We start from the raw sequence: 13,249 nt of genomic DNA on the forward strand, positions 1-13,249 counted from the left end.
AATGACAGACTGAATGTATTTTACACAGTGCAAGTGCAAAGATCCAGCTTTGACTTTGTACTTTGACATATTTTGCGACAGTGTGAGTGTCAAAGTCTCTCTGGGCCAGAGAACATTTTCTAACCTTTACTGCCATTTTTGGCCACAACCACAGACCAGAACACCTGACTTGGTAGACGGAGCGGAAACTGATTCATCTATTATACTGTGATCCCTATATACTCACTACATTGGTCCAAGTAATGATTGTTTTTGTTTTTTTACATTTCCACTTATGTGTATCCATATCCAAACTGCATTTTTGCAGGAACTTTGAAGAAAATGTTGTAGGATATTCATCAAAACTGTGACCATTCGAAGCTTACATACTAAGCTGAAAGCAAGTAGTTCTTGCAGCAGACGTTTCTGTTTCTATGGACACATTCAGGATGTTTCTGTCATTGGAACTCATTGCATCTGACCTGAATTCAAGATAGCAAATAACAAGCTTTTTGCAGCTGCCTTTCAAGCTCACAGAGGGTGGCTGATTATCAAAAGACACATATGAGGTCAAGTTGTTTTTTAAATCTCAATTATTACATCTATGTCAACTTTAAGAATCATTTCTGAAAATCAAATGCGTTACTTACTTCTGTAAATATCTAACATAACAGTTATTGTGGTGCTGAAAATATATAGAAAACACAAATCACATGGATTCATTTAATTAACAGTGGATTAAACAACATAACCATCTCACCTGTTTAATTTACAGAATATTTCAAAGGCTAACATGAACCTGCAGTGAGCAGCAGTAGCTGCATGAATGGACTGTGTGAATTAGCCTGTTTACAATAGAAACAGATAAAGTGCAAAATCCAGGCTTTGTAATCATCTTAATAACAACAACTTTACAGATATTTTATGAGCAATAAATCAATAAATAAAATAAATATAGCTATTTTCATAGTTATCAACCTCAATTCTTGGTTCACATATCTGAGACAGAGGCCAGCTCATGCAAGAGAAGAGCAAAGGATGGACGATCTTCTGGTTTCTGAGAATGAAATCGTGAAAAAACAAAGCATTGTTACAAAAAGTTTTGCTGTCTAAGTAATGTTGTATGTCAGCTGTTCTAAGAATATGTTAAACTCCTGTGCCCACCTCCTTCCAGCACCACTCCATGAGCAGGTGGACAGCATCTGGGGCCAAGCGGGGCTTGAGGAGCCTCAGGCCTGTGTTCAGGGACTCCACCACTTCAGAATTCGAGCGGTTCTCATAAGGAAGACGGCCCTCGTTATACACCTCCCACATGAGCACACCTGAGCAGGGGTGAACAGTTATAGAATAAACACACCTATAGAAAGATTGGCTGTAGGTCAGTTGATCTTTTATGTGATGAAGACACCAGAATCAAGTTCTTGTGTCTCTGGTTAATCATTTGCATCTTTGTTCTATGTTAACTTTTATTTAATGATTATGACATGCATCATCCAAAGTAAGAGATCAGACTGATTTTGTTGAATTATAAACTACTTTTAGAGCAATAAATTCATCCATTTAGCAGTACTCTTAGCCACATATAGCTGTGTATTTCCCTCCAAATGACTATTTCTACTTAAAAACAGTTTACTTTTGTTGTACATTTTACACATCCTGTATAACCTACAGAACTGTCACATCTAGCTGCATCACTTACAATTTAAAGTTTGTATTACTGTTTCATTACTTTTCAGTTTTCTGTTGCTGTTAGGTTAGGTTTAGGCAACAGAAAATAATTGGTTAGGTTAAGGCAACAAAGGGTTCAGGAAAATTGGGCTTGGGTTAAAGTAGACCCTTTCACAACGTTAAACACGTTTGAAAGAATAACTTCTCCCCTGTGTGTATTTTTCAGGTGTAATGTCACAAAGCTATGACATTACAATAACATGATTTCTCCGTTTCAGTGATGGTCCTGGAGTAACATTCATTACGATGTTCCAGGAACAACACCAACACAGCAATATCAGATTGTGTAATACAGCCCATTGCTACTCGATCTGATATGGGTTGAAATCGATAATAGAAGTTGTAATTTGTGATTTATTTTTATCATCTGTTGGATACAATTAAATCACAGCCTCTGAACACTGACTCTTGTCCATGCCAAGTTGATATGTTGCTGCCTGTTTAAACTCCGATTTTGGCGATGGGCCTTGCAGTATTAACATCTTGGAGATTACTGGAAATCCACCAATTGGCATTACTCCATGAAAATTATTTGGCTACCAATAGTTACACCTGTGGCACATGTACATGTTTGTACAACTGAATAAATCAGTTAAATATAGTAAATTAAAAAGGTGCAGTGCAATATTTTTTTCAGAAGTTAAAAAAATGTGTGTCCGGAAATTGCTTCTGTAACTATGGTTCCCACAACATGATTTTTGCCATGTGTGTTTGAGATACAATGTGTCCTATTCAAAATTGTACCAAATGATTGCAAAACTCCCACAATGTGATGTTTTCCTGTGACAACTATACATGGAACCTCCAAATTATATGAATGGTTCAAAAATAAGACACAGTAAGGATGTTGTATGACAAAGACAGCAAGTCAGACGGCACAGACACACGAACGCACCAAATGACCAGACGTCGGACTTGCTGCTGAACTTGCAGAATTTGATGACCTCCGGGGCCGACCACTTGACAGGGAACTTAGAGCATAGGGAGCTGGTGTACTGATCATCAAGCACAAATCTAAAGTGCAGAGAGCAGACAGACAACAGTTTAACCATTGTAAAAGCATAATAAATATTTCACAATACGTCGGTTAGAAGATTCAGTAAAGAATAAGCAGACTGTGAAAAGTATTACCTGGTCATACCAAAGTCAGACACCTTCACCTCATTGTTCTGTGAGACAAGACAGTTCCGGGCAGCCTGCAAGGGACAGAAACACAGGATTAACTATTACAACTGAGATACAAAAGTTTATCATGAAAAAATTCTCATTTGCTGGTTTACACTTTACCAGATCTCTGTGGATGAAGTTGGAGCTCTCCAGGTAAGCCATCCCCTCACTGACATCCAGACACATCCCCAACATCACGTTCTGAGACAAACGCCCCTTGTTGGCTCGCAGGTAGTCGGACAGACAGCCGTTCTCCATGAACTCAAACACCAGACACATGGGAGAACGCTGGGTGCACACACCGTAGAGCTGAACCAGCTTGCAATGAGACAATCTCCTGTTAAAAGCACACGCATACATAAGCTGAGTGTTTTTTGGATAACTCTGCCTGAACAATGTAAGGTCATGAATTGCACTTACATCATGACTCTAGCCTCTTCTTTAAATTCCTCGTCAGACATGCACTCTTCTCGTATCATCTTCACTGCCACCCTCCTCTGGTTCCATGTTCCCTCCAGCACCAGCCCAAACTGGCCGCTGCCTAACTCCTGGCCAAAGGTCAGCTCCTCTGGGTCCACCTCCCACTGATCTGTGGAGCAGCAGACAGGCGGTGAGGATGACAAGGATGTGAAGGTTTAGACGGTAACTCACATAATTATTGAAATAGTTGGCAATGAGATTACGAAACAGGTTTTACTGATTACAGTCAAAGAATTATGAAAGCCTCAGGGTTGTTGCACAACACCAGTTAGAACACATCCTGAGCATACGTCTGTGAGAATCACTAGAGGTCAGCAAAACCAAGATTTTCAGCATTAAGCTGTGATTGCATTCACCGCTACTTCAACCACTTGACCCACTTCGAGGCAACAACAAGCCTCACCCATTTTATGCAACATTTTATACAACAGTCCACCATCTAACCTTTTGAGGGATCAGTAATGTCCTGGGAGCAGCCTCCGCCCTGAGAGACTGGGCGTCTCAAACGTGTTATCAGGCCTGCCACGCACATAACACACAAACATATGAATACTTATTCATTTATGAGGCATCTCATCATCCCATTTGTTACAGCGATTCGCATAAATATCTGTTGCATGCGGAAAGAAAGCACACTTACCGGCAGCATTGTGCTGGTGATAATGGATGAGCTCAGGAATGGTGATGAACAGGTACTTTTCTGCCAAGTAAAACATGGCCTCTCCTGTTTCTGTCTGCCTGATTTGGTAATGTTTCACTCTCGGATTCTTCTCCCCATTAGACCTGAGGAGAATAAAGTGATGCTTTTATTCAACAAGTCATTCAAAGATAAGGTGATACAAATGTAGACACCAGGGGTATTGTACATATATAGCATTATTTGTAACAGTTACGTATGTCAGAAAAGAGTCAGAATTACCCCGGTGCTTTGGTGAAGACTGACACTGTGTAGACTCCTGCCTGTCTCGAGTCACGTACCATGAACGCACCTTCTTTTCCCTAAAAGTAGAGCGTTCCAACAACATCAGATCATCCACATTAGATAAATACATATGTAATACACATGTTAGACATGTTTACTGATGGTTTGTTTAATCTGCAGCTAATAGCAGCACCGGCCTAGTCTTCAGTTTTAGCAATACATGATGGATGACTGTTCTACCTCCCACTTGCAAAACTTAACAAAGCACCCCGCTGCAGGAAATTCAACATTGGAGGAAACATTGTGGTTGTGAAACATTTTTCATGTCCCATGTCATGTCGGATTCTGAGTGTGCAGGTGCATTTGCATTAATTTTGCAAATGTGAGATCGCTGTGGCTGGCACAGTCGCAGCAGAAGTGCATGCACGAGCAACATCCTGCTAATTATCATCTGAAATATTGTTTGGTTTTCTTTTTCTTTTAAAAGACAGCTGGATGCAGAACACAACTGATAATGGAATCCTTAAATACTGACATTGTTTTTACCTCTTTCATTAACAATTCCTCTGCTTCCCCTCGGGTTATGTTTTTGTTGTACCACCTGTGACGAGACAAAACAACCACAAATGAATTCATTCTATAGATGACAGAATGGATTTGCAGACATGTTAACCGTTAGATGCACAGAGAAGAAACACAAAATCAAACTTACTTAAATCTCTCAAAGTTGTTGCCACATTTTTCAGCTACGTAAGTACTGGGTACAAAGCCTGTGTCTCTGATGAGGGGTCGGTGGGGAAAAATAGGAATTAATCATCGAATCATAATCAAACTTACTGGTACGGTGAAAGTTGCTGTTGAGATCTTTCATTTTATGTGCCTTACCCCCTGTCATTCTCTACGGCCCACCATTCACAGTGAGAGCTGTTAATCAGGACGTACTCCTGGTCTTTCTTAAGAGGCAAGTCATCGTCTCTGAGTGGTGTGTAGTCTTGCAGGGCGATGACCATTCTCGGTTGTCCATCTTCCAGCCTCATCTAACAGGGTTTTAAAAAAAAACAACCTGATTATAAATATTATTGAGCTATAAAATTTCAAAGTTACACACTCAGTCTGTTTTAGCAACATATTTGTAATACTTCTAAAAACATTTCACATTTTCTTTAAAAAAAAAAACAAACAGCGGCAGACAAAACACAAAACAGATGTAAACACACTGCAGGCAGAAAATTGGATCATAACACAATTTGGTTTACATCAGATACAGGCTTGGGGAGTAACGGAATACATGTGACCTGATTATGTAATCAGGATACACAAAAAGGTAGCTGTATTCTGGTAAAGTTAAAGAATAAAAGATGTAATTAGATTACACATACATTCAACAAAAAAGAGGATTACTAACAGGACTATAATTTTAAAATAAAGAATTGCATACTACTCTGTAACCATGCACCTGCATGCATGACAACATCAATCTAGTCTCGAGTGAAATCAAATACACAGGAGTGTGTTCCTACAGAATACACACTCGTTAAAGGGGCGCTATGTGTTTTTGGAGAAGAAATTAAAACCCAGAATTTTAATATTATGACATTAATGAGGTAATAATACAAACTCAGAGACATTTATTGTTTCCATAACTGAGTAAACGAGCTGCTCTCAGAGGAAAATAAGGTCCCCAAAACACTGTTTGAAGCTAGAAAGGTGGCAGGGTCCGCCACATACAAACAAAGAAAAACAGTATGAAATTGTGTTGTCCTTTAAGGTCAGTTTGTTTATTCAGTTTATTCAGTCATTAAAGTGAAGAGAGTTTGTCTATTTAATTTGTTTAGGCGTAACAAAATCAGGCAATGAAGATCTTTCTCTTTATGACTAAATTAAAGTCATCTTGTTAATATTTCTTGTAGCTCGTCTTTATTTGTATATGTAACGGAAATAAATCAAGTTACGTTACTTTAATGTTGTGATACTTGGATTTCGTAACTGACTGTACTTTTTTTAACAGGTGACTAGTAACTCGGAATATATTTTAAAAGTAACCCTCCCAACCATGATTAGATAATATTCATGTTACGTTTTCCAACAGGTATCACATAATAGAGGAGGCCTAGCAATCGTAAGACATGAGATATGCAAGATAACAAACTGAGCTGCACAAGACACAAAATCATGTGTGCCAAACTGCGGGTGATTAAAGATGTTGAGGGAATCAGTCTTGAAAGTGTTGCTTAAATGCGAAATAGTCTTGAAAAGAATGGCAACTTCTGGACAAACAAGCTACAGAATAAATATCTAAGAGGTTATTTTGTCTATCCCCTGTAATTTGAACGGTAGTGACTACCACACCCGAAATATTTCATCAGCACATCTTATTTATGCTTTACAAAGTGGTACCTCTGGATCTGGGAGTTGAGGAAGCGGCTTTTTAGAAGCTGTGGAGAAATTAGAAAAATGAAAGTGAATGCAGTTTTATACTAAACCATTTTGTAGAAGTTATGCAACACCGCTCACATCAGATCAAGATTTGCCCTTATTTGCGTGTTAGAAAATCATAGATAACTGCATTATGCAATGATTGAAATGTGTTTGAAACAATGAGAAGAAGTAATACAAACCACAGCCCAGTGGGTCATATACTTGACAACCTGCCGCCAGTTTCTCTGTTTGTTGGCAACATCTCCATTTTCCATCCATCCAGAAGTTTGGGTGGTATTTCGCAACCAAATTGTTATGTTTTGTCTCTATATCAGACAGAATCAAAGAAGATGTAGTGTAAATTATGTACAATGAAGGGTTCACAATAATCTGTTGCAATATCTAAATGCGCTTACCCTCTTTGAGAGCTCTGACCCATCTCTGACGGCAATCATTGTCTGGGGCAAAAATGTAGAGGTAGTGGCTGTCATGAAAAACCTGTAGAGACATTTGAATTAAAAAAGAATACAACTTTTTTCTCATGTTTTATCATACTGCGTACTTAGTCATATATTATACTTACTATATGAAACATTAGATGTATTTTTTGTGCACTTTTAAGAGAAAGAGCGAAGCTCACCTGAAAAGGGTACTTAAAGTTGCATGGTATGGGGACCTCACTACACACAATCTCCACACACTTGATCCTGTGCAGTTCGATGCAACCTTTCACCATGGGCTTTTTCTGAAGCACATGGATATGATTCAGATTATAGTGGGTTATTATCAGGAAGGTAAATGTACAGATTGTATAATTTCAAGTTTAAATCTGATATATGAATCGATCGAGTGCACACTTACCCCTGGACGCCGTTCAGAATACTTCAGGTTCTGGGTGTCCAAGACAAAAAACCTCTCCTTGTAGTTGCACGGCGATGTTCTTTTCTTTTGTTGAGATTTTTTAATCATAGTTCCCCTCAAAATCACCCTGGGAAACATGTTAACCTCTACGAACTACACTATGAGGAACACTGGTGGCTTTGGTTAACAGAGACAGACTGAGCACCTCACAGTGACAGAAAAAAAAAGTAATGGATGATCACTTGATTGAAGACGATGAGTTTCCGGAATGAAGTTGTTGCACTCAGTTAACCACATCCTTGCGGCAAGAAATGGGTTGTACAAGCAAACAAACACCCATGTATGCACACACACACACAGACACACACACACACACACACACACACACACAAACACACACACACACTCTTTTTCTCTCACTCACATACTTTCACTGGCTATGTTGCAATATGCCATTGCATAGAGCATACAGTAGTGCACGTTTGACATTTTCCACCAAAATGTGCTCTTTGAAGGTATCTGAGCTAGTTTTGGTAAAAACGTAAAGAGTGGACAGCGGTGTTAACTCAAACATAAACTCAATTTCACTGTCAAAAGAACATACTTAAAACTACCTGAAAACAACATTACAGGTTACAGACAATGCAGGGTCATTTACACTATTGTTGCTGCCATAATGAAGATTTTGGGGAGGTGTTACATAACTTTGTCTTGTCTGTATAATTCCCCTTGTTGCTTTTTTGATTCAGCCTCACTGTCATCCTTTTGTCTCTGCTTTTTTTTTCTCTAAAGCAGGCCTGCTCATGAGATGGTTTCAGCTTACTTGTTTTTTTTGTCGTTCCATCTCGCTCTCTTCCATACAGTAATCACAAACAAACAAAGAAGACACATTTGTGCTGGGATTGTTAGAAAGACAATGTTGATTTTTAGCTCCAAGCAACAATACAGTTGCTTCAACATGAGGTGAGGAATTTTGATTGGATGCTATAGCACCACCATCAGGAAAATTGTTCCTACAATTTAGTCTGCGTCTCAATCAATATTCAGTAAAGGTAAGGCACCTTTTTTGTCTAAAGGAAGAGAAAATAAAGACAAGGAAATCAGAGCTGAGGATGAAAATAAATAAATAAACACATTTCTATTTTTGTTGTTTTAATTTTTACAACTGTGTAAAAGTTCGATTCCACATATACTCACTGAGGTATTTTATGGAAGGCTGAGTATCGGGAAAGGTACATGAAGTTTTAAAAAGACATTGTGGTGTAGTACTTTTTGAGGTGTGAGTGTGAGTGCTATGTGTATTTGTGGTGTGTGTGTGTGTGTGTGTGTGTGTCCGCACACGTGCATGTGTGAGAGAATAACGACAACACAAAGAGAAATATCAGGTGGGGAAAAATATTACAATTAATTATACAAGTGTATGATTAAAATAATGTCAGTAGGGACAAATGAAGGGATTAAAGTAGAGAAGAACTTATAAAACTGTTTCCACAAAAGACAAGTTTTCAAATCAAATTAAATAATTACTTGTTCAGATTTCCTGCGATTTGTTTGACATTTCATCAACAAACAATACAAATGTGTAAAGTTTAGATATTGTTTTGGAGATTTGACAGAATCAGTAGACTACTACATTTTGGTGAAATATTTAAAGCACATGAATGACTTTAAAAAATTCAAAACAAAATCTGATTTTTAAAGTGAACTGGAAAAGGCCTTCATATACCTACACACTGTTTGGGACCAGGGCTTTTGTGCAAAATTTTGATTTTTTGTCTCTTAATACTAATTTTTACAGTATGACTTACAACAGTAACAGATATGTTTACAGCTTTTTAATGTAAGACCATTTATACGACTATTTTCTGTATTTCTGCTCAATAGATGAACTATAATTAATATAGTATCCTATTTTTATGTTATTATTATTATCATATAATATTGTTATGTTACAGTATAGTAATATAGCCTATTTTTATACCAGGCTATCGTTGTAGATTTTTGTTCATAAGAAGGCGTTTTTTAAATCATAAATTAAAAATGATAAAATATGTGTTAGAAGTCATCGTTATTTTAGTTAAACTGAAGTTAGCAGTTAAATAATCTTTACTTGTATCTCTACCACCACTATTTTTTAAGAATCACTGTATCATAGATCAAATACTACAAGACAAGCATTAACAAATCATTCATTATATTCCGACCAATCAGCGTTATTTTGTTCATCAGATACGGTCCAATCCGAACGACCAAAACTTGTCACGGGGTCAGTTCAGCCAATGGAGTGGCGACAGACAGGAACGTCATGTCAGTGTCTGGAAGGAGCCAAACTAGTCATGAGCTAGGGCTAATTGTCCGATTAGCTTATCTCTGCTACATTTCGCATCTAAAGTCTACATTCAGCATCTAAGGAGTCACTAACAGGTCTGTAGAAGCACCATCACTCTTCTTTTCTTCCCGTTAGTTTTAGTTGGTTTTTGGTACCGACGTAACTAACACTAGTTAGCATAAGTGCTGCTAGCCCAAAACTAGCCACGTAGCTAAATCCGCTAGCTACGCTTGTCTCTTAAACGTTTATGTGTTGTTGTAGACTGGCGAGCAACGCATTCAGAGATGTAAATAAAAGTTTCAGACAGTAAATGCAAATATTTGTTCATCAGTTGCTCTGGCAGGCAGCCGTTAAAGTCATTATCGTCGCTCCCTTGTTACGTTATCAGCATCTGGGTTAGCAGGCTAACGTTAATTTCGTCCTAGCAGACTTTCCATGGGGAGGATCTGTCAGCGCCGTAAGAAGCAGTCCAGTTTTGCCTCTTTGAAAACAAAAGCACAGATCTTGACTTGATTTACGAAATACTACTCGACCACAAGCGCTGCCTTGATAAACAGTTTTAAGGTAACGCCACTGGTACATTAGCTGAGTAACGTGTGCAATGTAATGAATTTACTCCACAATATTTACACTACTCAAAATTAGTCAGGGATATTGAGGTATGGGTGCATAGATGTATGTGCATGGGTATGCAGTAAAAGTCAAATGAAAGTGTGTCGCATTATAATCACAGAACACAAAATAAAAACTCAGATATCACAGAATAAACAATCAAGTGAAAGACTAAAATATCCCAATATCCCTAACTAATTTTGAGTGGTGTAAGTGACAGATGTTTTTGATATCTTATTGTAACTAAGAAGACCATAAGGTTAACCACTACACTGACCATAACAATAAAAGCCAAGCTTATTTATAAATTACTCCATTAATATTTTAGTATTTTATTTTTATTATTAATAATACTTTGGTCAATACTTTGAAAGTGGCCATCCTTTGAATACTTCTATTAGGGATGCACAGATTGTGAAATTCTGAGTCGATAAAAGTACTAATGTAACAAATTTAGCCTAAATCCTTTTCCAACAACTAAATAAATAACAGAAGAATTAGGAGTACAGATGTAACCTAAGAAGGCTTGGACTGCAAAGTTTAAAAGTGTTAAGGATTATGTCGACAAATAAAACAATAAATAGACAAAAATATCTGGACGGCAGCATGTTTAAATCCTGTCTCTGTATCATTATGCCTTAAGCCACGAAGGCAACCAATCAGTAGGGTGGGTCTTGCAAGAAAAGCACTTGTCCCTGTAAGCATACCTCTGTTCCTGTGACCATATTGGCTGTTATTCTTCGTCTGTCACATTTTTTCCAGTACTTACATAGCCTTAAAAACTGAGGAATGCTACTAGCAATAACTCATGAAGGTACCAGCGCAAAGTGAAAAGTTACACAACACATAATCATTGGCTACTGCTATTAGTCAATGTCATCTTATTTGCTGATAGGCCGAAGGCACTTAACAAGTTGTATAACGACCGATACCAATGTTTGGCTGATAATTTGGTGTATCCCTAATTTGTACTCTTAATACTTAAAATTGTTTTTGCTTGACGAAAAGTGCATGACTGTTGCACAATGTGCATGCACTTGTGTAACATGTATTTGCTTTGAGACATGTAATGTTTACACACTTGTAAAACAGGATTTTTGTTTTGACAGTATCGCATCTCTATGTAAAGGAACACTTTATTATGACAGTTTTCAATTACATGCTTCCGAACCAGCTGAGTTTTTCTTCATTCAGCCAGAAGGGAAGATGTAATGTGTCCCAAACCAAAGACTAAGTTAGGGCTGAAAATTGATAATGTCAGTGTGTACATTTTTAATACAAAATGGTCGTCTGTGAGTGTATGCTGCTGTTAAAATGAAAAGGAAGCCTTATGTGGGATTTGAAACGCACAGCCAGTATACAAAATGGAACTTGTTTCTTATTTTAAAAGGAAGAACTTGTTTAGCATTGCTTGGTAATGAAAACAGACTAATTAACATTTTTGTCACTGATACAGGTCAGCATCATGGGTGAACCACAGCAAGTTAGTGCCCTGCCTCCTCCACCTATGCAGTACATCAAAGAGTACACAGATGAAAACATCCGCAAAGGTCTGGCTCCTAAGCCACCACCACCTATCAGAGACAGCTACATGATGTTTGGCAACCAGTTCCAGTGTGACGACCTCATCATCCGGCCTCTGGAGAGCCAAGGCATCGAGAGGCTCCATCCTGTGCAGTTTGACCACAAACGGGAGCTTAAGAAGCTCAACATGTCCATTCTGGTGAACTTTCTGGACCTGCTGGACATCCTCATCAAGAGCCCTGGCAGTATAAAGCGCGAGGAGAAGCTGGAGGATTTAAAGCTTCTGTTTGTTCATTTGCACCACCTGATAAATGAATACAGGCCACATCAAGCCAGGGAGACACTGAGGGTGATGATGGAGGTGCAGAAGAGACAGAGGCTAGAGACAGCTGAGAGGTTCCAGAAACATTTGGAGAGGGTGGTGGAGATGATTCAGGGGTGCCTCGCCTCCTTACCTGACGACTTACCACAGATGGAGGGACAGGATGGTGCTGGTGACGGGACGAGGAGTGTGTCAGCAGTAGCTAGTGTTAGTGGCTCCTCTGGGCAGGCCCCCAGACTTAAAACTGAACCGATGGATGTAGAAGAAGCAGGTGCCAGCTGTATGGCAGCAAGTGACCAGGACAAGAGCGCCCCTTCTGCAAAGAGAGACAAAATATGGGACAAGGACGCTGCCATGTGCAGTATAATTGATGAAATTGCTTAGGTTTTCTGTTGAGTAGTTGTGTTCCTTTTTTGTACATCCGAACTGGGGTGGTTTGTCTTTTTTGGTGCTGTACTTGGATAAAATATGAACATGTTTGCTTGGCCTGAAGACACATCTGGAGTTGAACAGTGTTTTATTTAAAAGCTATCATTTAAATATTTTTAGCAGTTCCTGTGAAGATGTTTGAAGAATGTAAATATTACACAGATCAGCTGGGGTGCCAACTTTTTGTTTTTTGGAATAAAACAAATTAAAGAACTTTCCAGTTGCAATAAGAGTGAAATTCTGTCACAGTAGCACAGTGATGTTATTTAAACCTAGCAGCGAATTTATGGAATGCATCTAATTACAAGAGAATTTCATGTTTTTGAATCCACTGTGTGTGTTTACATTTTGTTAACGTTCACAAAGCATTCTGTCACTGTGACCTGCATGCCTGTCTACTCTACTGAAAGTGGTCACAGAAAGGTCGGTATGTTTAGAGTGTGGTTACATAGTTACGGAGCCACTGCACCCGTCTCTC

General features: G+C 38.5%; 2 protein-coding genes across 2 annotated transcripts; one reads left to right on the forward strand and one right to left on the reverse strand.

The window, feature by feature from the left end:
- Nucleotides 1-688: 688 nt before the first annotated feature.
- On the reverse strand, nt 689-7,791 carry itk (IL2 inducible T cell kinase). Its single transcript, XM_073486820.1, has 17 exons — nt 7,556-7,791; nt 7,335-7,439; nt 7,111-7,192; nt 6,895-7,020; nt 6,674-6,711; nt 5,162-5,313; nt 4,989-5,054; nt 4,823-4,877; nt 4,274-4,353; nt 3,995-4,137; nt 3,799-3,873; nt 3,295-3,463; nt 2,995-3,211; nt 2,839-2,903; nt 2,603-2,721; nt 1,144-1,301; nt 689-1,036 (listed from the first exon to the last, which is right to left on the reverse strand). Exons 1-17 carry the CDS (start codon nt 7,691-7,693, stop codon nt 971-973), a joined length of 1,854 nt encoding a protein of 617 aa, XP_073342921.1. The 5' UTR covers nt 7,694-7,791; the 3' UTR covers nt 689-970.
- A 2,074-nt stretch (nt 7,792-9,865) lies between these two features.
- Nucleotides 9,866-12,987, forward strand: med7 (mediator complex subunit 7). The gene is made up of 2 exons (XM_073486821.1): nt 9,866-9,979; nt 11,953-12,987. Exon 2 carries the CDS (start codon nt 11,962-11,964, stop codon nt 12,724-12,726), a length of 765 nt encoding a protein of 254 aa, XP_073342922.1. The 5' UTR covers nt 9,866-9,979; nt 11,953-11,961; the 3' UTR covers nt 12,727-12,987.
- The last annotated feature ends 262 nt before the right edge of the window (nt 12,988-13,249 follow it).

Source organism: Pagrus major, chromosome 18, assembly GCF_040436345.1.
Source record: "Pagrus major chromosome 18, Pma_NU_1.0".
In the NCBI taxonomy this organism is placed as follows: Eukaryota; Metazoa; Chordata; class Actinopteri; order Spariformes; family Sparidae; genus Pagrus; species Pagrus major.